This window comes from Triturus cristatus, chromosome 1_2 (genome assembly GCF_964204655.1).
Source record: "Triturus cristatus chromosome 1_2, aTriCri1.1, whole genome shotgun sequence".
NCBI classification, from domain to species: Eukaryota; Metazoa; Chordata; class Amphibia; order Caudata; family Salamandridae; genus Triturus; species Triturus cristatus.
The window spans coordinates 345,660,594-345,685,735 of NC_140580.1; the positions used below are offsets into that span (position 1 = coordinate 345,660,594).

Consider the following 25,142-nt stretch of genomic DNA (forward strand, 5'->3'; position numbering starts at 1 on the left):
CACCAACAATAGTCTGGGACTCATGTAAGGCCAGCATCAGAGGATTCACACTGCAATACATTTGGAGACAGAACAGGCAGCGTAAGATAGAGATAGATGAGATCATTAAAGATATTAAGATCATAGAGCTCTCAAAATTTAGAAATCATAGGATACGAACTAATAAATTTAAAATCAGCACTAAAACAAACATTTAGGGAGAAGATAGCGGTTAAAATGAATAAATATAAATTAACTCAATACGAAAGTGGGGAAAAAATTGGTACGTTTCTAGCCTTTAAAGTGGCCGACGAAAAAGCCAAGACACAAATAAAAAAAATTAAAGGCTCAAACAACGAGATATATGAACAACCAAGCCAGATACTAGCGCAGTTTGCCACATACTACCAACATTTACATACACCAGAGGCTCAGCCACAAATGCTCGACATTATAAAATATGTTCAGATGTATATTAAAAAAACATCGGTAGCTAATGAAATATCAGGTTTATTGTCGGATGACATTCAGCATGACGAGATTAGAGCAGCCATCTTTTCTTTGCCATCAGGAAAGGCATCTGGAGATGATTCAATCCCCCTAGAATTATATAAAATATGCTTAGATGAGTTACTTCCAACTTTTACTCAACTCATTAAATATATCGAAGCAGGGGGGAATGCTCCGGACTCTTGGAATATGACTCGGATAATTTTTTTTCTAAAAAAAATAAAATCTCCAGAGGAATGTGGGTCTTATAGACCAATATCACTTATAAATACGGATGCGAAAATCTACGCTAAAATTTTATCAACTCGCCTAGCACCAATAATGCCGAAACTTGTTTCACCTCAACAACATGGGTTTATCTTAGGACGGGATACTACATCCCATGTGAACACGGCTATAGCAGCGTTTGATGTCGCCAAGGTAAAAACTGCCCCACTCGGTATGATATTACTAGATGCAGAGAAAGCATTTGACCGAGTGGGGTGGGATTTCCTTTGGGTAACATTATCTGCATTTGGCATCAAGGGTAAATTTTTACACATGATTAAATCTCTTTACCACCATCCCTTAGCTAAACTAGCCTATGCAGGTCTACAATCTGACGTGTTTCCGATATCACGGGGTACCCGTCAGGGGTGCCCTCTTTCACCACTTTTATTTGCATTATCAATAGAGCCATTTATATTAGCACTACAAAAGAAACCTCGGATCATACCTTTTGTACATAGCTTAAATGAATTAAAAATTACGGCATACGCTGATGACATCGCTGTATATTCAGCGGATGTTAAAACAGCATTATATGAGGTGGTCAATGAAGCAGAAAGATATGGCTTGGTATCTGGCTACAGACTCAATATTAATAAAACTCAAATAATAATGAATTATAAAGATGATGAAATAACAACAGGGATATGTAATACGGCTACTTACCTAGGGGTTAAGCTAACTACCAGAGTAGATAAAATAATAGAAATAAATTATGAGACTCTTTTTAAGGAGACTGCAATACTGCTCAAAAAATGGCACAAGGTTCCTATAGGTATTGGGGGCCGTATAAACATAATTAAAATGAAAATACTGCCTAAGTTTATTTATTTATTTCGCTCTATTCCGCTAAGATTAAATATGTCCTTTTTCAAACGATTAGATGGCATCTGTGGCAGCTTCATATGGGGCTATAAAAAGGCTCGTAGAGCTATTCGACTACTTAAGCTATCATACAATCAAGGGGGTCTGGATTTTCCGGATTTCAAATTATACTTCTGGGCAGCTTTTTTTAGGCGGCTACGAAGCTTAATACACCCCGCAGGATGCAACGCACCTTTTTTCTTTAAGTTTATGCTTGGTAAGGAACATGAAATGTTCCTGTATAGAATCAACGAGCCAAACTACTTCAAGCGGGTTAGATTCAAGGTTGCACGAGATGTTGCTAATATATGGCTTGCAATTACTTCTAACTGCAATACATCATTTTATCACGATAAATTACCCATATGGGGCAATCCAGGTTTGCCAGAAATTTTTCAGGATGTGGAGGGTAAACGATGGGCTAGTTTTGGTATAAAATACTTGGGTGATATATATGATCAAAACAGGTTTATGACCTTTGAGAAAATAAAGACTATATATAAGATAACGCCAGGCATGCAATTTAAGTATTTTCACATTCAAGATTACTTTATCCGTAGCATGCAACTGACGAATATCTCAGGCTCACTTATATGGGATTATATGTATAAGGACAACTTAAAATCAATAATCAGCACTGGCTATAAAATCTTATGCACATTTAAGCCAGATGACTGTCATAGATTAGCTGAGCACCTGGGACATAGCGCAGGGGTATTAGTGACAGCTAATACTATATCACGTGCCTTCTCTAGGCTTAACAACTCTGTATATTCTTCTAACCTTAGGATACAACAATTTAGAACAATCTGCCAACTGTATTATACACCAGAAAGGATATCAAAGTGGTCTTCCCATGGTTATTCTAGCGAGCGCACAAAATGCCCAAAATGCAAGCTACAGGCAGCTGATCTAAAACATATGTTTTTCTTATGTCCTTTATTAGAGAGCTTCTGGTCAAAGATAACTGACTTGATTTCTCAAAAATTAGGGAGTGTAGTGACGGTCTCAGCAATAGAGGTATTAGTTGGAGCCCAGAGTATTACAAGCAGCTATGCGGATTTAATTTCAATATTATTGGTTAGTGCAAGATTAACAATTGCTCGTGCGTGGATCTTACCCACACCCCCATCGGTCATAGAATGGTGGGGATTAGTTAAAGAAACATACGATATGGAATCAGCATTGGCAAAAATGAGAGGGACGAAGGCACTCTGTAAACTAAACAAGATATGGGGCGTACTATTCTGAAATGTCCAAAGTATAATATGTAAACAAATGGGTTTTTTTGTTGGTTTTTTTTCTTCTCTCTCCTAAAGAGGGAGGGGAGAGGGGAGAAAAGAAAAAAAAAGCAGAGCTGTCTGCCCACTTACTCTACTATTTCTGCAACAAGGGCTAATAGGCATATATGTAGATATGAAGAATAAGATATTTATGGAATTGATATACTTGCCTGCTTCAATGCTTGTATTGGTACACTGAGGCCATGTATGCATCAGTACCTGGGACTTGTTGGAAAGGGAGATTCAAGAATGGTCCTTCACATATTACCCCAGCTGGGTAAGAGGGAAGGCTGGAAAGAATATAGAATGAGAACCGTCAATGCTGCATACACAAGCTAAATCGGAGGAGAAAAATCCCCAAATGAACCAGTGCTACTCCTACTCAAAATCAAACATGGGAGAAGTGTTTTCAGTTGTTTCTGGCACTTTTCTAGGTCACTTTCGAGTCTGAGGTGATGGAGAGTCTTCAAGATTGTGGATTCTTAACGCTGTATGGAACTGTCTCTAAATTGTCTGCCTCTTGCTGGTCAGAGGGCACACAGATTTAAATGTGACCGACCTCATATCCTAGGTGGCTGGCATAGCCGGTGAACCCAGGAGAGATTTGCAAGAATGTAGGCCTACAGTATCTTGTACGCTAGGCACATGGTCATGTACTGCACTATCTCTCTTTCTAGGAGTCTTTCCATGTATTTCAAAGCTGTTGCAATATTCTTGTGCCGCCTCATTCTAAATATTAACCAGCCAGCATGATTTTCTGATCTCTTGGACAGGAGGAGATTCGTTTTTGGCAGCACAGTGTAGAAATGTGCTGAAAGTGTGTTGAAGTGTGCTGGAATGTATCTATGGTGAGCACTAAGTAATTTATTGGTTTTTTTCAGGGGCCCTAAGTTACCCTTCGAACTTTTGAGTTGCAAGTGATGGTGTTATTTGGAGGGAAGAGGATGAGGAAACTGAGTTGTGGTCTAAAGACAGCATCTCGACTGGTGTAATCTCTTGTAATCCAACCTTTTCTTAGGACATCCAACATTAGAATGCTGGGACAGCGGCATGGATTGGCTGTTCTCAGCTGCCTGTTAAAACCTGTTGGCCAGGAGATTGTAGTTGCAAGGACAAAGTAACAAACTGTAGGTGTTTATAACATGGATCTGCACCTCCTATAGGTGAACAGGTGTGAGGTGTGTTTATGCCTGTTTTCTGTAGTGGGTTAATTGGTGTAATTTGTAGTTGGTGAATGGTGGGGTCTGTGATGGAAAGGGCAAGAACAGAGGTCTTGGTTCCCCTAATAAAAATCCCAGATAGGCCTCCCTTCCCCGAGGAAAGGGCCAGGTCTATGTCTCCCCTCAAGTCTGCTTAAACATCCCTTAATCAATATTTTATTGGCAATTACAAGCACAGATCTTTATTATACACAAGTGAATTGATGTCATGATTGTTTTGAATTCACAGCCGTAAAAACTGCTTACCAGCTACAGCATTATTACTCAGAGGTTTATTCCCTACCCTAGAGATAGGTAGGCTGCAAGTCATCACCTGAAATTCTAGCTCACCAATACACCTTCAAATCTTGAGCATGTGATCATCTTCGATCCCTCCACTATCCTTACCTATCCAAATAACAGACCAACATATCCACGGCTCAAATTAATGTCATATTTCACTATACTAATTCACCACTAATTCTATTATGGGTTCCAGAGCAGAGTGTTACTCAAGGAAAAAGCGCTTTGACGCCAAGTTATTCAAACAGTGTAATGCCACATGTGTCATCAGCCTAGCCAATGGGGCTAAGTAGCATTGGTAGTCATAAAACAAGTTCATTATACTATCCCGGCTTTCAGGCCTTAAAACCAAATAAAATCCCAGAAGTGCCTCAAAGGAGCATTGGCTGCGCTGCATTCTGAGTGTACCGAAGCAGTTACTGCAGGTCGTCACTGCAGCAGGAGGCCACCACCATGGAGCATTTTTAAGGGGCATGACAGGAGCCCATGCTACCAGGAGGGAGGTGGCTTTACCTTTCAGCTCTATGATGAGGTACAGCTGCTGCACTTTCAATTTATAAACTGGGATGCTGTCAACAGTACTGTTAAAGTAGCACCCAGTGGTTGAAGCCAGATGCAGGAGGGGTTGAGTTCAGTGATTTAAATGGGGAAAAATAAGTGCAGGTACTCATTAAATTGAGCTAGGGGCGTGGCTAGTGGGCAGGGTTAGAGGCGGAGTTAGACATGATACAAAAACACTTCTATTGAGTATTTATGTTGTCCTTGCATTGTCCTGGATAGTGGTCTCAAACTTTCCATTGTGCATATTAACAACTAAAACCCTGAATGAGCCAAGACATCAACCATACTATCATCACTTTCAGGCTAATAATCCAATGTGCTCTAGGATGAGAGAGACTGGCACTTACACCTGTTGCAGGACAGAACAAATCACGTGAGAAATGTATCAATCCAAACAAAATGTGTTAACTCGTTATACAAAATGAAGGTGAACTACCAAATGTTCACGTTTTCTTGTTTTGTAATATTTTCAGCTTCTTAATATCATAATATTTCTAATGTTCCTACTTGCTTGCATCTGGTGCAATCCATATATATACAAGAGTGCACACACACAAACAAGCATTCCACACATTTCTTTTAAAATACCTCCTGATTCTGTTCCTCTCAAACACACACTTTCTGTTTTCACATCTCTAAGCTCGAGATCCCGCCCGCACTCACCTCTCTCTGGTTTGTAGCTAATTCTGTCCCATTCTCATTACCCCAATTGTATCCTATCACTCTCTCTCTCATCACTCTTTCTATGTCTAATCTGCCATCTTCGCGCCTCTCTACCTCTTTCCATAACCGTCTGGATGTCTTCCACATCTCTGTCTGCGCTTACTCCTTCTGCCTCTCTACCTTTGCCTACTTTAAACTCTCTGCTCCTCCCCCTCACTCTGCACCTTCATTCACTTCCCTCCTCTCACCTCGACAGAAGGCCCCACGGCAGCAGACCCTGCAGTGGCAGACAGTGAGCACTGCAGGGTCCCGAGCACATGCAGAGTCCAGCAGGGTAGAGGGCAGTGGAAGACCATTACTGGCCTCCAATGGGACCTCCCCCACCTCACCTGGGCCCCAGGAGGCTGCTTAAGCCATCTTCACCACCTCATCCCCGCCCATCATGGACTTAATGTCCCAGCTGGCAGGTGCGAATGACAGTCAGACTCCAGTGAGAGGCCAAGGGATGAAAATGGACCTTTGCACCTGCGTGCCTCCACTGACCCAGCATCGATGCCTGGCAGGGGGGTGATGAGGACAAGGAGAGGCTCTATCTGAGTAGGAAGGGAGCAAAGACCCTCTTGCCCCTGCGCAGGCCTCCAATAGGCCGTTCAAGCCCCATCGGGCTGCTTGCCACAGCCGAATAATACATACGGCAACGTCCAACATGCTGTTAAACAAACGGCCCGCAGCTGGCCCTCGGGCACCAGTTCAGTGCCCACCTAATTAATACGACCCTGAGTACCGGTACTCTGCTTGACAGTGGAGAAGTGCCGGTACTCGGCTCGGTAAATTTAAGAAGTGCCGGTACTCAGTACCGGTGAGTATCGGCCCATTTAAAGCACTGGTTGAGTTACTACCGTACGTGCGTCAGTGGTGTCGGAGCGGATGGCCGTAACAGGTCGGCACTGTTTACTTTTGCTTTGAATTAAATAATCTTTGGGGAATGTAATGCAGCCAGCGCAGCAATATACCATGGCAGAACATAGCATGAGCTTGCAAAAAAAAAATCAATACAGCATGCTACCGGGTGCATTTGGAAAGAACTGTGCTTGTTAACTTCTGGCTAGAGTTTTTAGAATGTTGAGGGAGAAGGCATCCTGGTTTACTTGCTAGATACTTGCGAAGATTTGTATTGTGCACAATAACAGCTTTTTATTTACCTAGTTGTCAGTTGGTCCCATATTCCCAGAGTGACTTCTAGGCAGTCCTGTGTTTTTTTCAGGCCCTGCATGTTTAATACATCATCTTTGATAATCACCAGTTAACGTCTATGGGTGTATTCGATTTTCTTTCAATTGAGCAGCATCAGCCTTGCACTGAATCAAGTCTCATTACTTTTTTGTCTGATGTGCAGTTTTAAAAAGTTACCAATTTAAAACATGCCCAGATTTGGGGACTAGTTTAGGAGACCCCATAAAAATTGCTTTTATTAAGCAATTTTAACAAAATAATACTTCTGTTTCATCATGAGCTGCACAGTACTGCTGCGTATTTATTATGGATACCCAGTGTTCGTCCTTCTCAATTATACCCTACATCTCTCCACTCCAGTTACATTTGCTTTAAACATCACTGCTCCACAGTGCTGCTTCTTAATGATCAGAGCCCTACAGTGCTGGAATTTAGTTATTATGCCCACAGAATGCTGCTCCTTATTAATTATTTTTCCCTCAGTCCTACTGTATTTTAGGTCTCTCCTACAAACACTTATTTGGTTTAGTATCAATAGTTATAGTTATGGCAACAGTGGCTTTGGGTCAACTCATTGCTTATCATTTCCAGTCAATCTCGTTTGCTCTCTTCTTATCTGATAGTTTTGCTTTCGCAGTTGACTTCCTCATTTACCACCCCGTCTACCTCTATTGCACCTCCAGTTTTTTTTTCCGCCAATTTTTTAATAACTTATTATGAGGGTCTGTCAGTTGCAATTTGCTCCCAAATTTCTCCTTCCTATAAATGCGCTTTAGGGCACTTTTATACATATATATAATTTTTCTCTATGAAAGGGTGTCAATCATCTTGAAATGGAAATTAAAAATAAATAAGTGTATTATTGTGCTGGTGCCAATATATATAATTTTAATATATATATACATTTTTTGCTGATGCTCTTAAGGACCTGCAAAAATCATTGGCAAAGCCAACACGTCAGCTAATGCTTTTTTTGCTTTCTTTTCTGAAACTTCATTCACAGTCTCCCCACCCCCCATTACTGCCCTTAGATGGCGGTGGACACACAGTAGCCAAAACGTGTGCATTGCCGGCGCAGGAGGAACATGCAAAAACAGCATCTCTCCCATAAGGTACAATATCCATGCCAGCATAAACTCAAACATTCAAACAACAAGACAAGTGTGTCACTTACTTCCAGATATGTAAGTTCAGCCTACCAGTTATACAAAAATAACACTTGAAATAAGTTCTTCTCAAAGCAGTTATAGGATATGCCTATGTTTCCTTGTGTAATGTAACTGGTGCTCCTGTTCAGCGCTCCAGTACCTTTAAATTTAGTTTTGTGCTATATAAAACTGCAACAACAAAAACGTACACAGTAAACAACAGTAAATGTTCTAGCACCCAAGATAATATGGTGCATAGCTAAAAATGTATAAGGTCCCAAAGGTGAGACCGATTGAATTACAAATGCTTGTTTTTATAGGGTTCTTGCCCTTTCCACCAGATCTTGTTCTCATTAATGTATGAAAATCCTACTAGGTTTTGTCTTACATATTGCACCATATATAGCAAGCTAACATAGCTTATGGTGTCGGTCAAAAAAATATTGTAGGTTCTACAATTCTCGTACATTTCAGATCCTGGATGTCTGAATGAAAGCTACCTTGCTGTTATGTATTTCTCTCACTGAGAGCCAGTATTGTCAGTACCAGGTTCTAAATCTGTTTATTCACTGCAATGGCAAAGCAATAGAGGGAAACAAAAGTTGTTAGGTCGTCGAGGAATTGCAGGCTGCTCTGAAAGTGAATACCAGGGATTTGTTCCACCTCAGGGTTCTGAGTGGCAGCATAGACAGTCCGAGTTTCCCTCTTTTTATGTCACTCAGAACCAGTCGGTGAAGAAAGCCCCCTTTGTTCCCTGTTAGCTTACAATTCTTTATATTTCGAGTGATTAGTTGCAGTTAATTTATGTAATTCCACATCACAAAACCCAGATCCCCTGAAGTTTAACACCCATATGTTGCCAACATTCAATCTAGTTCACCACTATTTATGCCCTCTCTCCACTCAGGTGCCCACTTGTCTGTTGGCTGTCGATGCCTGTGCTCTGTAGCGTTTCTTGTGGGCATTTGTGTTTGCTGTCTGTTTGTGTCACCCTGTGCTCGTGTTTTTGTGGATATTGGTAACTGGTTTTCTGTGTCACGTCTCTAACAGTCTTCCATGTTTACTAACTCTACATCATGCTTTTACTTCTCATAATGTTTGCCCCTCTCCTTCATTCATAACTCCTACCGCATAATTTCCACTCATGTAGCCTGTTGTTCTCCGGATTCCTTCTTAGACCATTCTCATAAGGTTGCCCTTTACCACTAGGCCTGGGCTAAAATTCCGTTCCGCTCACCGAAATTGCGATAATTTGACATTTTTGCGTTCCGCGGAGAGCGCGAAAATGTCAAAATTTCCGCAATCCGCATTTTACCGGAAATTTTTTGCTTGCTCGCGCTGTAAAATAATACATTCTTGCGTGCGCGCGATCGCCTTACCTGAATCGCCGCGTTCGCTGACAAGTTTTCCCAATCCGGTCGTGTTCTCCACGAGATGTTGGATTGTTGGTAGCCATTTGCGCTGTCTCGCGACAGTTCGCGCCCGCAGTAACGTCATTCGTCGCGCGATCACGTCTTTTTTCTCGCGATCATGCACCGCGAGACAAGTGAAAACAAGATGGCCGCACATGCGAGCAGCTGCATGGGTAAGTTGGCGAGCCGCGACCACGCAGAAAATACCGTGAACGGGCGGGAAAAAAACTTCCGCATCTTCGCGATATTTCCACGTGTTTGCGGAGATTTTTTACATTTACGCGATAATTTGCGAAAGTGAATTTCGCAAATTCCGCCCACCCCTAATTACCACTGGGTTTTGGGGAAGATGGTTCCTTTCACGAGGGTCCTTCGTTATTCCCTCTATTTTTCCATCCTGTCTACTCTACTGTAATATCTGGTATTTAAAGCAATCATTACATCATAATGAAGTGCTATACAAGCAAACACAATAACACGATTCGTACATGAGTCACTGCGTCGTTTGAGGTGTTTATGTTCACAGTTGCATGTAGGTCTGCATGGATCTGGGAGTGTGGGTTGATTAAGTGCAATGGAGTGTGTGTGTGTGTGTGTGTGTGTGTGCATGGATGTCTGCAGGAATGCTGCACTGTCTCCAAGTATAAGTCTTATGCCAAGGGGATGGATCTGTGGGTTAAATTATCTGAATTGACATTTTCAGTGATCTGCAGAACAGTAGTTTACATCCTGGTAACATTAACTCAACATTCCATCCCGAAGTCAGCCAGCGCATTTAATACCATTAAATCGGGTAATAGTAAATCCCGTAATTTTACAGCACTATAAATGGCACAAGTGTAGTGTGACACACTAAATATAAAATAAGTTATTATTTAGGTCATTTTTTTGTCATGTCCAAATATTCTATCTGTGTGTATGCATGATGCAAAAGTAGGACTTATTGACTTTGGCAGTGCTTGTTGTACCCAGGAGCAGTGGCTGTTTGAGTTCGCGGTTAATAAAAGCATGCCACCAAATGTTTGGGCAGGCCAAAACTCTTTTGACTTTGTCTCTGAGACTAGGCTTAAGATGCGAACACATCTTCTAATATGTCTCTGACATCCAAGTGTACTTGAGACGGAAAAAGAAGAGATGAATTGCTTCTGAGGAGTTTCCCTTGGCTGTCAAGACCCTTGGAACATCTCAGTGGATGAGGGAAATGTGCGTCTGGCAGCTGAGCTAAAAAAACGTTTTTTATCTCATTGAAGTCTGAACTGCAGAAGCTTCCAGAACAGGTAGTTACAGCAGGGCCGATTAACTGCTGAGCTCCTTAGACCGCCGTGATCAGACATTGAAACACTGTAACCAAGACTCACAATATAGAATAAAAGACAGCAGGCAGGAAAGAAAGAGAGGAAAGGTTTGTCACGCCAGGGAAATGAGCATCCCAGGTGAGAAAGCAACATCGTGAACAAAGTGGGAAGACGGGACCGGTAATGTGAGGTGAGTTAATAAATGCAGACAGTCACACGGATTTCTACTTATGTAGTAACAATTAGGCTCTGAAATACTAGACCTGACATACCTTAAAAAGGTAGAGCAATTGCGTGGAAAATACAGTGTTTCAAGAAGAAGCCTGTGTAATTCTTTGAACCATCAATTTTATGACTTGTCTCAGCATTTGCAGAAAGCAAAAAGAAAGGCTTCCAAACAGGAAACATGATTGTCCCTGGACTTTATATAAGTGATTGTGAATGTCTGTCCCTGTATTTTATATGCAAGACAATGGCTGTTCTTTGCTTTGTTTTTGCAAGAAAGGAAGGTGTATAATTCTGTGGGTCTCAATTGCCTGTTTGTCTGAGCTGGTGCTGGGCATACAGAGAGTGAATGACGTAATGGAGTGTTGGCATGTGGTGTGGAGTGGAAGCTAATCATAGGGACAATTAGAGGGAGAATGGTCCTCTAACAGGACCTAACTGCTATTGCTGTGACCTATGGCTCTAACATGTAATAAAGCACTTACCTCCTACCTGATGGTCTTCAGACTCTTGTGTGAAACTCCACCAATCGTTAGGACGCAACAAAGGCCCCCACAGCCCAAGCGGTACGGGGGCCCGAGCTCCAGGGGGCCCCCTCAGCACAGTACCCTGGCCTGAGAGTTCCTGAGTGTGGTCAGAACACACCACCTCCCCCTCCATGCACTTTGCAGGGGGGCCCCTCAGGTTTCGTTACGCCACTGCCAATCGTACCATTGCCCCTTGGCACCACAGTCAGTTCCACTTTTATTGAAAGTCACTTTTCTGCCAGTGTTAATGGGCGCACACAAACATGATTCACATAAGCACCCGCATGTCCCTGATACCTATTCAACTCTGTCATCAAGAATCGTTTCACAGTCTTGGCAGAGGTAATTATTAATTTCAATTAAGGGTTTTAGCAGCATGCTTCCCGAAGCCATGAAACTCTCAGAACCTTGCTGATTTCTTTTTTCCAACAATGTTGTCACTGTTGGCACCTAGTGTCAATTGTATTGCATTCTACCATGAGGCTAGCTTTATCCTCATATTGTTTCTCAAATATCTTTACAGTATTATCAATCACTTGTATCTTGAGGTCTATCAGTAACCGGGTCAAACCATCAGCCATGAATCCTCATCGTATAACCAGTGATGGCATTGGACCACCCTATTGGCCTGATACAAGTACAAATACAGGAGGCAGAGTGACACTGTAGATTCTGAACTGGCAATGACCACATCACTTGCTGCTATTTGCAATGCATGTAGGCTGCTTAGAAGTAACAAGCATTTACAATGCATTCGTTCTTGCTTTTGTGAAAGTTAGAGCTATTGGCGTTGTAAATAATAATGTTTTTTTGGGGGGCTGCAGTGGAGTGATTATTTAGAAAACGAGAATTAGAGCTATTGGCGTGGTAAATGTAAATATTTTTTAGTTATGTGTTGTTAAGTGGATGTATGTGGTATGCAGTGGAATTATGTGGATAGTAATTATGTGGTATTTAGTGTATTAGAAAAATGTGAAGGGGGATTATGTGTTTTGAAGAGCAATTATGTGGTATGGTATTTTGTGTTGTGGATTGTTGTGTAGTGGAGTTTAATTATTTTGTGTGCTGCTGAAATTTGTGGTGTAATGTGGAATTATGTGGTGTGGATTGCATGTATGAGGTGTGCTATGTAATTGTGTTGTTGATTTGTATTATGTGTTTTTTTGTTGAAATATGTCGTGTGGAATGAAAACGTGTTGAGTTGATTTGCCTGGAACTACATGACAATGAGTAAAATTATGCTGATTGGAATTATGTAGCATGGTGTGGTGTGTGCTTATGTGGATTTTTGCTATGTGGTATAGATTGGTTTTTTTGTGGGGGTATTTATGTGAGTGAGAGATAGCCTGGGTGAAGAAAGAGGGTGGAGAGATACAAGAGGAGAGGGGGCAAGATTAAAGAGAGAGGAGGAGTGGAAGTGAAATGCCCAGCTCTTCCTGGGGGAGGGTCCATCCTATAGTGAGCGAAGTTTACAAGTTACAGCACAACTTTATTTTAACTCTGTTTCAAGTCCAGTGAGGGGGAGGAAAGGAAAGCACTGTATGAAAAAAACACAACACTATGGGAGAGAAACACCCATTTAGCACTGCATGATTGAGTGAGAGCAAAGCATTAACGAAAGAGATGACAGCACAGGAGATTGACAGCACTGCACAAGTGGCCTTTGCAACCAATTAAATCAGAGCAGGTTTATTGGCACGTTTCCACTTATTGCCAATTTCTTTGTGGTGGAGTTTTACAAAAAAGATGTGTAAGTTATCTCTCAGACGGCTTTTCATGACTCTCTTGCGACTCCTTCCCCTTTTTGCAACACCTTGACCCCCAATTTATGGATTCCCAGAGTAAATATTTTCCAAATCCAGCACTGGTGAAACCCATCCTACATGACTCCTACCTCCTTTGCCCCCTATTCCTCAATGTAACGTATAATAATATATAGTAAAAATCGAAGCATAGCAAAGCAGATCTGAACAGTACAAGATGGCATCCAGTTATACGGCATTTTCCATCATAGCAATATAGCAAATAGTAGCACAGCATTACAGAACAGCACCAGCGTAATGTTGTCCAGAACCACACTGCAAAACCTAGCAAAGCATCACATGTGCTGTAAAACATGAGCACAACACAATTGGAAGTGGATTGTGTCTCTGAGCTCCTTGCCTCCTCTCTAGAGAAGGGGGTGCCTCCCCCCTCTATCTCCAAACCTTCCCAGTAAATGTCTCCTCTGTGGGGGTGGGTGATGTGGGAGAGCTGGGTATCACTGGAAATGAAAAGAGAGTGACACAAGAGAGAGTACTGGTAGTGAAGGGGGCAGAGGGTGGTAAAATGAGATAAGAGCATGGAGAGTGGGCAGGGAGAGAATGAGACACAGAAAGGGAGGGGGAGGAGGAGGGAGAAACTAGGAGAATGTAAGATGAAGAGAGAGATTGAGGAGAGAAGTTACCTAACTCTTAAGATGGCGAGAGAGGTGGGTAGACAGGAAGGAAGAGGAAGTGCATGTGCAAAAAAGGTGGGAGTTTGAGGGGAAGAGAGAGACCCAAAGGAAGGGAGAGCAGATAGCTAGATGGATGATAAATGTGTGAGGGAAAGGGCAGCAGGAGAAAGTGAGGAAAGAGACAGCAAAAGGAAGGAAGAAGGGTGTGATGCAGAGGGAGCGGCAGAGACGAACAGATAAGAAGAGGAGTATTGCGGATTGGGGCCTGGCAACAGGTGGGGCAAGGAGACACAACATGGACAGTCGGAGGAGGAAGTGAGAGGGCAAGGAAACATGAGCAACAGAAGATGGAGGGAGTGGGAAAGCCACATGGAAAATAGGAGGGCAGGTGGAGACTGTTGCATTTGATTAATGCGGGTGCTGTGCTGAAAACTGAAGCGCAGAACCCTTGTAAGTTTTATGGCATAAACTAAAAGCGCCGGCCTCCTGAAGCTGCTGCAGAGTAATGCAGCACGGGGAGTCCGAGGGGCTACAATGTATGTTTCAGGATGTCTTTTTTTATATTATGCGTATCAGCAGAACATAATTTAATTGAACAATTCATATGAAAGCAGCCCTTACGCATAATATAAAAAAAGTGGTCTGAAATACTAGACGGTGGGAGATGGTGGTGGGATGGATGGAAGCCGAAGATAAGCTACATAAAAGAGCAAGCAGGAAATAAATAACACACAGGAGGGAGGAGGAGAACAAGAGAGCTGCAGCTCGAAGAGAATGAGCCAGTTTGGGCATGAACGAGTTCCTGAGCCTGAACAAGCAACAATAAAGAAAGAGTGTTTGTAAAGTAATAAATAACATGACGAGTAACAGCACATGTAAGAAGGCCAATCCTCATGGGAGGTTACAAAAGTAGAAAAGGAGGGACTTCTGAGCATATTACCCAAAGAAAAGCAGCCATTTATGAGGGATCGTAAAAGGAGCCAATTAGAAAGATGGGCGGTGCTTAAAGCCCCTATTCCAGATACACCATGTCTCGAAGAGACAGCGCAATCACTGCCTAGGCGAGACCTAAAAAAAATGTAAAGTACAAATACAGTGCTACTTATCGAAATGTAAGGTCAGCTCTGTATAGCCTAATAAGTATTGCAATATGATGCCCAGTACCCAAAGTAAGAGTTCACCAATTTCAAGTGGAGTGAGCTCTTTTGTCACAGGGATTATACTCAGTAAAAATAGACACAACATGAGAACTCCAGGTTGGAAATTAGTATTATTCAACTAGTGCTGGGTCGTTTTGTGACCAGCTCTTACTAGTATAAGGTATGGCAGCAGATCAAGCACCACCAGATGACACAGTGATCACTACTAACCCAAATGCAATCTTTTCTCCTGAGAATAGTAGAGTTCATTCAGGTCCCTTGAGGATCCTCGCAAAGGTTTCTGTAGAATCTTCTCATTGAATTATATAAAAACAGAGATGAAGTAGATTTCAAGATGAATTCTAGTTTATTTTAATTAAAGAAACTCCATCCACTTTCCCGGCCTGTGCTAGCTCACCAGTAACTGGCCCACTCACATATTCTACTCATCACATTCCAGTCCAAGATTCTAGAGACAAGAAGTTTGGTAGGAGATTCTGGAGAAAACACAGGCTGGTTCACAATGCCATAGTTTCTTTGTAAGAAAAGAGCACGTGTTAGACCTGTCAGCCTAAGGGTGATCTTCCTCAAAATGTGTGCCTCCTCCTCCATGTTATTGCTGCCCATAGGACCCTGTACATGTTACCACTGCCAATCATTGCTAAAGTGCATGTGCTCACTCCTCAAAAAAGCTAAAAATGGTTTATTCCCAAGTGCCATATTTATTTTACATATAAGTCCCTAGTAAAGTGGTACTACATGTACCCAGTGTCAAGGCTTACCGCAAACGTCTGACATTCTGCCCATGGGACACGCAGACAATATGGGCTAACTTCACAGTCCCTAACCTCTTACTTGCAAGAGTATATTGAACAAGGAAGATGCTCAGGGGAGGAGGTCCTCAATTATTGGAATGGATCCCTCTATGTGCAGTGTTGCGAACCTTGAAAACAAAAGGCATGCATCAGTCATGGGAAGAGTCTATACTGATACCCATTTAAGAACCCACCGTATGATGCCACTAAATGACTTCCTGTGAATCACTGCGGTCTCCTATACCGGCACACCTGGTATATTCACTGGTACAGAAAAGGTGTGATGAGGAAAAGTGAATCCCATGAACAACCCAGGAAAAGTAGATTCTGTACTAGCCACATGGTCCTACCCCTTATGATCACCCGGCCTATGAGGAACTAACCCTATTTTGATGGCTAACTGATTCAATAATAGAGACACACAACGTAAGTATGGGACACACATCAGGGCACACTTTCTATAGAGGAAGAATCATATGATTATTAACCTTAACTTTCCACAATTGAGGTTTTGTCAGCATCTCTTCCCTTTTGCATAAACACAATGTGTAAAACCTTGCTAAATGTTAATCTCACACTCTATCAATCTTTACGTATACCACATCCAGTCCTCAATTTTGTGCCGTGATCCAGTTACTATTTCACAGGATCCAGGCTCCTTTCAGAAAGTGTACATCATATGCTTTGCATAAATAAAATATGAAAAACGTTGATACGTAACTTATTGAATGAATGCAGTAGGAGCTTTAATTAGGGTGGTGTCTTAGCATGCACATTGTTTAAAACAATATCTTTGCATGTGCTTTGATTCGAACGAGTCAAGCATGCGCTTTGGTTACAGCAAGGTCAGTTGCATGCGCTTTAAATCAGGTAAGTCAGGCATGTTCTTTTTGTACAACAATGTTAGCTGCATGCGGTCAGTACAGTACAAGAAACTGCATGCACCTTTTTAAACTAAACAAATTGTGGCAGGCTTTCAAACAGAACAAGTACTTGCCAGCACTCCTATTGATCTAAGCGTCAATGTGGGTGACGTCTTTCTCTGTAGTTGGAGGTACCTTCATGAACGATGTTGTTATATCTGCAGTGATTGGATGTGGCAGATTACCAGCAGCGGGGAGACGGGCTCTCTGGAATTCAAATGAAGAAGGCAAATTCTTCTGGCAATGTAGAGCAATTGCTCCCTTTGTGATTTTTTGAAGCAAAGTGGTGTCGGGACAGCGGGTGCGACTTAAGTAACCAACACCGCATCCCACCCAAAATGGCAGCCATGACTTGACGAGGTCTCACAGGATCTTGGTAAGTCGCCGAATACACCATTAATGTCTCAAGCAGTCACACCCCGCAGGCGTCACGTCCACCAATGCACAAACAAACAAGGGGCAAGCACCACAGAAATCCACAATGCCACACTACCCATCAACCGGGAAACCAAGAACAACAGTGCCCACACAACAGCTACACCCCCTAGCCAGCCAGGTAAGATAACTAACCAGCAGGGATATGGTCAGAACCGTGACACCCAGTACCTGTAAATTAAATGCTACTTTTGGGCCTGCAGCACTGATTGTGCTACCCATTGAAGCAGCCCATTTAAACATGTTGCAGACCTGCCTTTGCAGCCTGTTTGTGCAGTTTTAAACTGCAATTTCGACCTGGAAAAATACAACTTTTGCCAGGCCTAATACATACAAGTCACCCCTAGGGTAGGCCCTGAACAACTGGGAGGGCAGGGTGCATTGTAGTTAAAAAGTTGAACATATACTTTTAGCTTTTACATGTCCTGGTAGTAAAAAAAACTCCTAAATTCATTTTTTACTACTGGGATGCTTACCTGTGCCATAGGATAACATTTGTTTGCCTTATTACATTTAATAAGTGCTAACCTTTGATTAGGAACAGATGAGCATTTCATGTTTGGTATCCTTGAAATTGTAATTAAAATCCTCTTAAATGGTAAACTTGGATTTTAAATTTCATTCAAAGGGTTGTCACCACTGCATTGTCCTTGCTGCCAGCTTGGAGTCAAAAGTACAAACAACAGGGGTATACCCAATTGACCCTTTATAAACCTGGGTAAGTTACGTAATATCATACAAAACAAAAATGGTCTAAAGGAAATAATACTCAGAATAAGTTTTTGAGTAGAGCATGTTTAATTACTCTCTCTTAGGTTATGCCTGGAGTCAGGAAAGGCAGGGGAGTCAGGAAATTCCAAGCACTTCAAACAGAAACCTATAAAAACTTCTCTCACTTCAAAAAGGCAACAGGTATTACAATAGGACTCTGGATCCACTCTTCAATTTACTTTCTTGACCTGTGGGAGGACTCTCAGAGGACTGACTGCTGTTGTGGCCTGCTGTGTACTGCACAAGACTGCTTTGTTGCACCAGGATGGACTGCTTTGCTGCCTGGAGCCTGCCTTGACCTCTCAGAAGCCTGCCCTGCCGCCTGATACCTGCTTTTTCACCTGGACCTAGTACTATCAGTGTGACACCAAAGGCTAGTTTGCTGGCCTCCTGTTCGGTGTAACAGGGACATAACAGTTTCCCAACATCTTGAACCCGCTCCTGGATCCAGTTCTAACCTTCCAAATGGTCCCCCTCCAGACTTGGACGCTTGGTGGAGGTGTTAAAAGTGCCCAGATAGCCAAAATCCAAAACGTGTGACTTAGAACATTTTTGGTTAGAAAACTGCTCTGAGAACCAAGAGAAGACCGGGGCCACCCTGCTTTTCTATCTGCCCAAAATGTATCGCCGTTCAGCCTGACTTTACCACAACTCCAACTTTGTTCTTCTCCACAGCAGCAAATTCTGTTCATCGGTCTTTCGCCAATGTGGTATCTGGCCTCCTGGAATTCTCGCAAGCTACAGCCTCCTGACTCGTCCTGCTGGAGATTTGCAACTTCCCAAAAAGTGACGAAGTCTGAGTGTAGATATCTTCATCGCGACTTCGTCCAACGGCTCTCTGATGATAATGCTCTCTGCTCAGACATTGCCTGCAGCCTTTCCCCCTGAAATGTACCTTCTCAGAACTTTCTCTTTATAGTTTCTTCTAAATCTGAAGTTAAGCGCTGACCGGGCCCAATCCATTTCTTGTATGTTAATGTTAATGTTAATGTTAGTGGGGATTTATAAAGTGCACGTACGCCGATTTGGCTTCATGGCGCTAGCAGACAGCTTGACAAGGCAGCGGAAGCTAATCCTGAGTAAACAACCAGGTTTTCAGGAGTTTCCTAAATGGGAGGAGGTCAGTGCACGTTCGAATCTCAAGAGGGAAGGAATTCCACAGCTTGGGAGCAAGAGTGGCAAACCTGCGACCTCCAAGACGAGCCCTCTTGAAGTTCGGACTAGTAAGAGAAGAAAGGTGTGTGGATCTTAGGTAGCGAGTGGGGGAGTACCTGAGTATGATGTTGTTAATAAATTCCGGGCTGGTGCCGTGTAAAGCCTTAAAAATAAGACAGCCGGTTTTAAAAACACAACGTCGTGACACCGGAAGCCAGTGCAGTTTCCTCAACAAAGGAGAGGCAGGTTGCCATTTAGGTTGGTGGTAAATCAGTCGGGCTGCCTGGTTTTGGACCAATTGGAGTCGTTTGAACAGATAATGGGGCATTCCCAGGTAGACCGAGTTGGAGTAGTCTAGGTGAGATAATACAGTAGAGATCATAGCTTGAACCATAGCTTCATGAGTAAGAAAGCGATGAATTTTCCTGATTTTTCGCAGTTGGTAAAAACATTTGGATACCACTGCTCCTACCTGGGCTTTTAAGGATAGACCACTATCCAGAAGTACCCCCAGAGTCTTGGCGGAGCTAGAGGGGTGGGAGGTGGTCCGAGTACTGGAGGCCAATATTGGGGGCCCCAATGCTTAAGGCTGTCACCAGTAAGGACTATTTCTGTTTCCCAGGATTGAGTTTCAGATGGTTCAGATCCAACCAGGTTTGGATTAACAGCATAGTATCCTGGAATTCCATGACGGAATCATTAGAACCATCCACCCTGAGAAGGAGCTGCAGGTCATCAGCATAATTGAGGACCAGTACCTTTCTCTTTTTCAGTGATTTAATCAAAGGGGACATGTAGATGTTAAATAAGTGTGGAGAGAGGGCCGAGCCCTGAGGCACCCCGCAAGTGGTAGTGTGAGAGTCAGAAGAAAATTGACCGAGACGCACTGCTTGAGAACGGTCCTCCAAAAAGAGAAAATCCAGCGTGCCGCAGTACCTGATACTCCAGCCCCCCTTACACGGTCGACCAGGATGTTATGGTCGACCGTGTCGAAAGCCGCAGACAGATCCAGCAAGACCAGAGCTCGAGGACACCCTTTATCAGCGAAATCACGTAAACTGTCCATAGCTGACAGGATCACGGATTCGGTAGAATGCGCGGGCCGAAAACCGGCCTGATGGGAGTCCAGAAGTTTGTACAACTCCAGGAAGTTGGAGAGGCATTTAACTTCATAACTCTCCAAAACTTTGGCCAGGAAAGGTAACAGGGATATGGGATGATAATTGGCGAGAAGCGACGGATCGGCTCACGGCTTTTTCAAAAGGGGGACCACTGTGGCTTTTTTAAAATGGTCAGCCATATTTTTTTAACTTGATCTCCGCGATTGGCACGTTGATCTTTTAGACTCTATTTTTTACTAAAATGTTTTTAATTCATTATTCCGGTTCTACTAATTGGATTTTTGTAATTTTGGTGTCAAATAATTTATTTAAATGTACTTTATTTTTCTACATTAGTGTGGGATTTTCATTTGTGTGCTGTATAAATACATAAATACTTTGCACATTGCCTATAAGTTAAGTCTGCCTGTTTTTGTACCAAGCAACCAGAGGGTTAGGTTATTTTAGTCAATTATTGTAGTTCACCCTGTCAAGGATTGTGGCTGTTTCTTGAGTAGGCTTTCATCCCACTTAACAAATAACCCAATTCTCACAAATACCCTTCCACATCCTATGATAGACATCGCACACTTACCTCTTCATCATGTTGTGAGGCTGTGTGTCACACAAGGCAGACTATCTTTACATCTGTCCAAAGGATGACACCAGCAGCAGGCCAGCCTTTGTTGGTATTGCACAGCCCTGGAGTTTCTTCTTTGCCAAACGCAGCACATTTAGATGTTGTTTTCCTTTGCGTGTAAAACTAGTAAATCTGAGCCTAAGTCTTCAGGTTGCAGTAGCTCAAGGCCAAGAGTAGAAGAAAAAAAATTCTGGTATGTGCATTACAACTAAAAAAGAGGTTTTATGTCTGTTCAAAGAGCACTTCATGTGATGTTTGTTTAGATGTTTTAATTTACAGTGTTTAGTGTGCTGCAGAGCCTGCACTAAACAGTAGCAGTGTACTCTGGTGATATGGTGGCTCTATAGTGCTGGTATAATGACACACATTTGATGCCCTCCAGGAGAGTTTGGCAGTTGCATGTGAAAGCATCAAGAAGATCCGAGCAGACATGGGAGGCACAAACATCCTGTCCCCTTTGAACTGGATCATCCGGCAGCCAGTGCGCAGGGGATTCCCGCGGCTGCTGTTCCTACTGACAGATGGAGCTGTCAGCAACACAGGGAAAGTTATTGAACTCATCCGGCATCACTCGTTCTCTACCAGGTAAGATTACTGCATGAACTACCCACAGGGGGATAACCATCAAGGGAGCCAATCAGGGTCTTCAGCTAACTACACATCATACACAAAGGGCATTGACTCATGCAGCTAGCAGAGCTTCCAATAAATGCACACCCCAGTGAAAATCTATTAATTCAACCAATCAGGGACCTTTACTTACTTCACTCAAGAATAGAACCAATCTGTGGACCGTTAACTGCTCTCACCAAAGAAAATCCACTGTGCAGCCAATCAGAGAAACTTAACAGTCTGCACAGACTATCGGACATGCCCTGATAAAATTGCCTCAGGGAACTCAATCTAATGCCACTGCAAAGAGCTCACATAGTGAATTCAGGTCCCTCCACTTACTATTTCTGTGCACCAATATCTACACATCCATATATGGCACCAAGCAAGGTACCTTCACTGCATAGTCACAGCGTCCTCAGCTCAAGGCATAATAAGCTAAAGATATTGTCTTATGCACATTCCTAGGGAATTCAAATAGGATGCTCACACCCGAACCTAAAATAATGCATTGGCTCATTGACCTTCACTTATGTACCTGTCCGTCTTATGTACCAATTATACACCTCACCCCATGCACCTGCCGAATGATAACAACTGCGTCTGCCTAAGAAAAACCAAAAGTCTCGACCCATTTTACTTATGCTGAGTCCACGTCTTTCTGCAACTACCCATTGATTTCCATGTACCCACTTGCTCAGATTCCTCTAAATCAAGTTTTTCAAGGTGTTCATTGGCCAGAATGATGACCACTGCATACATATTCTAGTCACTTAATCCACGTAGGCATATCCATTCACAGAAACCTTCAGTGACCCAATATTTGATATACCCACCTTAGTAGATCCCCTTTTCCATCAGTACATTCAACACTCATTAACTGATGATCACCATTCATTAGAAACAATTCAATTCTCAGCCACCCACCCCAAGCATCTACATTGATCATCCTATAAGAGACCTAAGTGATGAGGCATTAACCGGGGGCGTCTACTTAGTATACCCATCTTCTTATCCCTATTTCAGAGCCCCCCAGATGGGTCTTTGGGTGGGTAGCACTACTGCCTTGTGTAACCATTCATGGAAACAAATGCCACATTTCATTTAAATGTCTGGGTTTGGAAACATTTGCGGGTGACAGCTTTGCTCTGGGTATCCTGCAGTAAAAGATTTTTACCTCCTACACACAAGCACTCCACCATTAACATTTAACTGGTTTCTTCTTTTTTCTCCCAATATGCAGGTGCTACAGTTTTGGGATTGGGCAGAATGCCTGCAGAAGGCTTGTACAGGGCCTTGCATCGGTCTCAAAAGGAAGTGCAGAATTTCTGGTTGAGGGTGAGAGGCTACAGCCTAAGGTATGACCATCAGTCAAATTATTTTAATGACTTTTTCTCTGAAACACCTAAGAAACGTAAGCATCAGCTCTGTATCATACAGAGACTGTGAATGTCTCCACCCCCCACACTTGCTGGGGCCCAGCCTTCACACTCTCCTTTCCCAACACTCCCAAGACCTCCATCAAGGAGACTCCTAATGGAAATAGAGTCCAACCCTCAGCATCCCAAGGCATCCTGCTCTGAGACTGTCAAGGCCTCTATTCCTTGGATTCGAATATCCCTAGCTCGGAGACTTCTGAGGCAAGACCACTAGTCTTCAAACCGCCAAGTCGGGATCCCCACCTGTCAGGCTAATAATGCCTCAGGTTCCTGCACAGAGGGTCCTTAGATTTGTCCGTTATAGAGACATTGAAGGGCTCCTGCTCACACACTCCTAAGGCCTCCATCCCTGAGACTTTCAAGGCCTAATATTAACAAGCCCTCTTGCCACCAAGAGCTTAAGGCCTCTGTTCCTGAATCAACAAGCCACCCCTCACACATCTATGGGCTCTGGATCTTGCGGCTCCCCACAGCCACATCCATATGTCTGGCAAGGCACCAAGCCGGAGGCTCACAAGGCCTTAGAAATAAATCCAATGACACCCAAGGCCTTGCACTCCAAAACTACCAGGGCCTTCAAGCCTAAGACTCCAAACAATACTCATCTCTGGTGTTCCTGCTCCTAAGTCATTTGGTTCCATCCCGATACACTTAAGGCCTCCAGTTCTGAAGATGCAAGGCCTCTAACTCTCATTCTCATGACCCCTGCCTTGAAAAATTCACGTTTTTACTAGCCTGGAGGCTCCTAAAGCCACCACTTTGGGACTCATCTGTCAACTTTTAAACCCTGAAGGAACTCAGCCACGAGTCTCTCTGTGACTCAGAAATTTCCCACAAGAACAACTATTTATTGACTGCTATAAATATACGTACTTACGTACAAACACAGAAGCCAAAGAAGTACAGGAACAATGTGACTAAGATATGCAAATCCCCCACCTTGAGATTTAAAAGCTTCTAGCCTTGAGATTATCAGGTCACTCACTCCTCATACTACTAATTCTTCAGTATTGAGGGACTTTGGACAAGGAGGGCCGCACCACTCCAAAGTCCAACAGCTCAATTAATGCTAAATAATTTCCCCGTTGTTAAATACTGGAAGGATATTTTATGAGTGGTTAAAAGCCCTACTATACAGGTTACACAATCTAAATTGTAAGCATGTATCTTGCCCTGTTTTGACAAACCTGAATTGAATATTGGCAATGGATTATTTTTAAACCAGTTATTTGTCACTGCCAAGCAAGTAATACTGCAACATTGGATAGATGCAATCTCATGCAATTACAGGTGAGGTATATATTAACGTATTACAAATTGGATGTAATACAAATAACATGCATTAAGCTGGAAGGTAAAGTACATATAAATAGAAGGTCCACTTACAGAAACACTGCCATACTCAGCCAGAGCTGATGAGCTTTGGGACTCTCGCTTTGCCTGTGTTTGATTGTTGGTATGATGGATTGATGCTGGTGGAGTATGTAAGATACATTTAATTATACAAGAGAGTAGAAACGGCTATTGATTTCGGAAGTCTAAGTTTCCGAAATCCATGTTCCCCTATGGAGTAGCAAGTTTAAAATGGTATACAGTGATATTAGGCTTTTGTCTTCATCGCTGTTGAGATTAGTTTTATATGAATTGCCGAGGTCTTATGGTAAATGCTGAACATTTGAAATGGATATGATTACCCCAAAGTTTTTTTTTCTTTTTCTAGTTTTTCATTTTGTGACAAATAAGCTTATTGATACTAGAACACTTTATTACTCTTTATTTGAGTTTTAAAAAAAAATAAAATTGCATATCCTGCTAGGATTCACACCTAGGGTGTCATCAGTGAGCACCAGAAATAAATTAAGGTCTGTTGGGAGTTTGACTTTCGTTGTAAGTTTGAGTGGAAGAGGTGTGGAGCAGTAGCCATGGTGGCTGACTCTGGAACACTGGAGCTCAGGAAAGAGCCATCACATTGCATGTGTTACAACACATGTGATTACAACACAGTCGTTACAACGACTGCGTTGTTACATCGCAGTACCATTAAACGCAAGTTGTTACAACGACTTGCTCTAGGAGGAGCTCTAAACCAAGGAATAGTATAATTTACTATTCCAACACCTTCCCTACTGTTGCACATACTGGAGTTGGAATAGTAAATTATACTATTTCTAAGTCCAACACGCCCCCTAGCGCAAGTTGTTGTAACA

At 42.7% G+C, this 25,142-nt stretch overlaps 1 protein-coding gene across 1 annotated transcript in view; it reads left to right on the forward strand.

Moving 5' to 3' along the window:
- VWA5B1 (von Willebrand factor A domain containing 5B1) overlaps nucleotides 1-25,142 on the forward strand; it is a 575,143-nt gene that overhangs the window by 157,263 nt on the left and 392,738 nt on the right. The window contains exons 9-10 of the mRNA XM_085614890.1: nucleotides 21,267-21,469; nucleotides 22,740-22,854. Of these exons, the coding sequence (XP_085471016.1) occupies nucleotides 21,267-21,469; nucleotides 22,740-22,854 (318 nt within the window). The remainder of the gene's footprint in view (nucleotides 1-21,266; nucleotides 21,470-22,739; nucleotides 22,855-25,142) is intronic.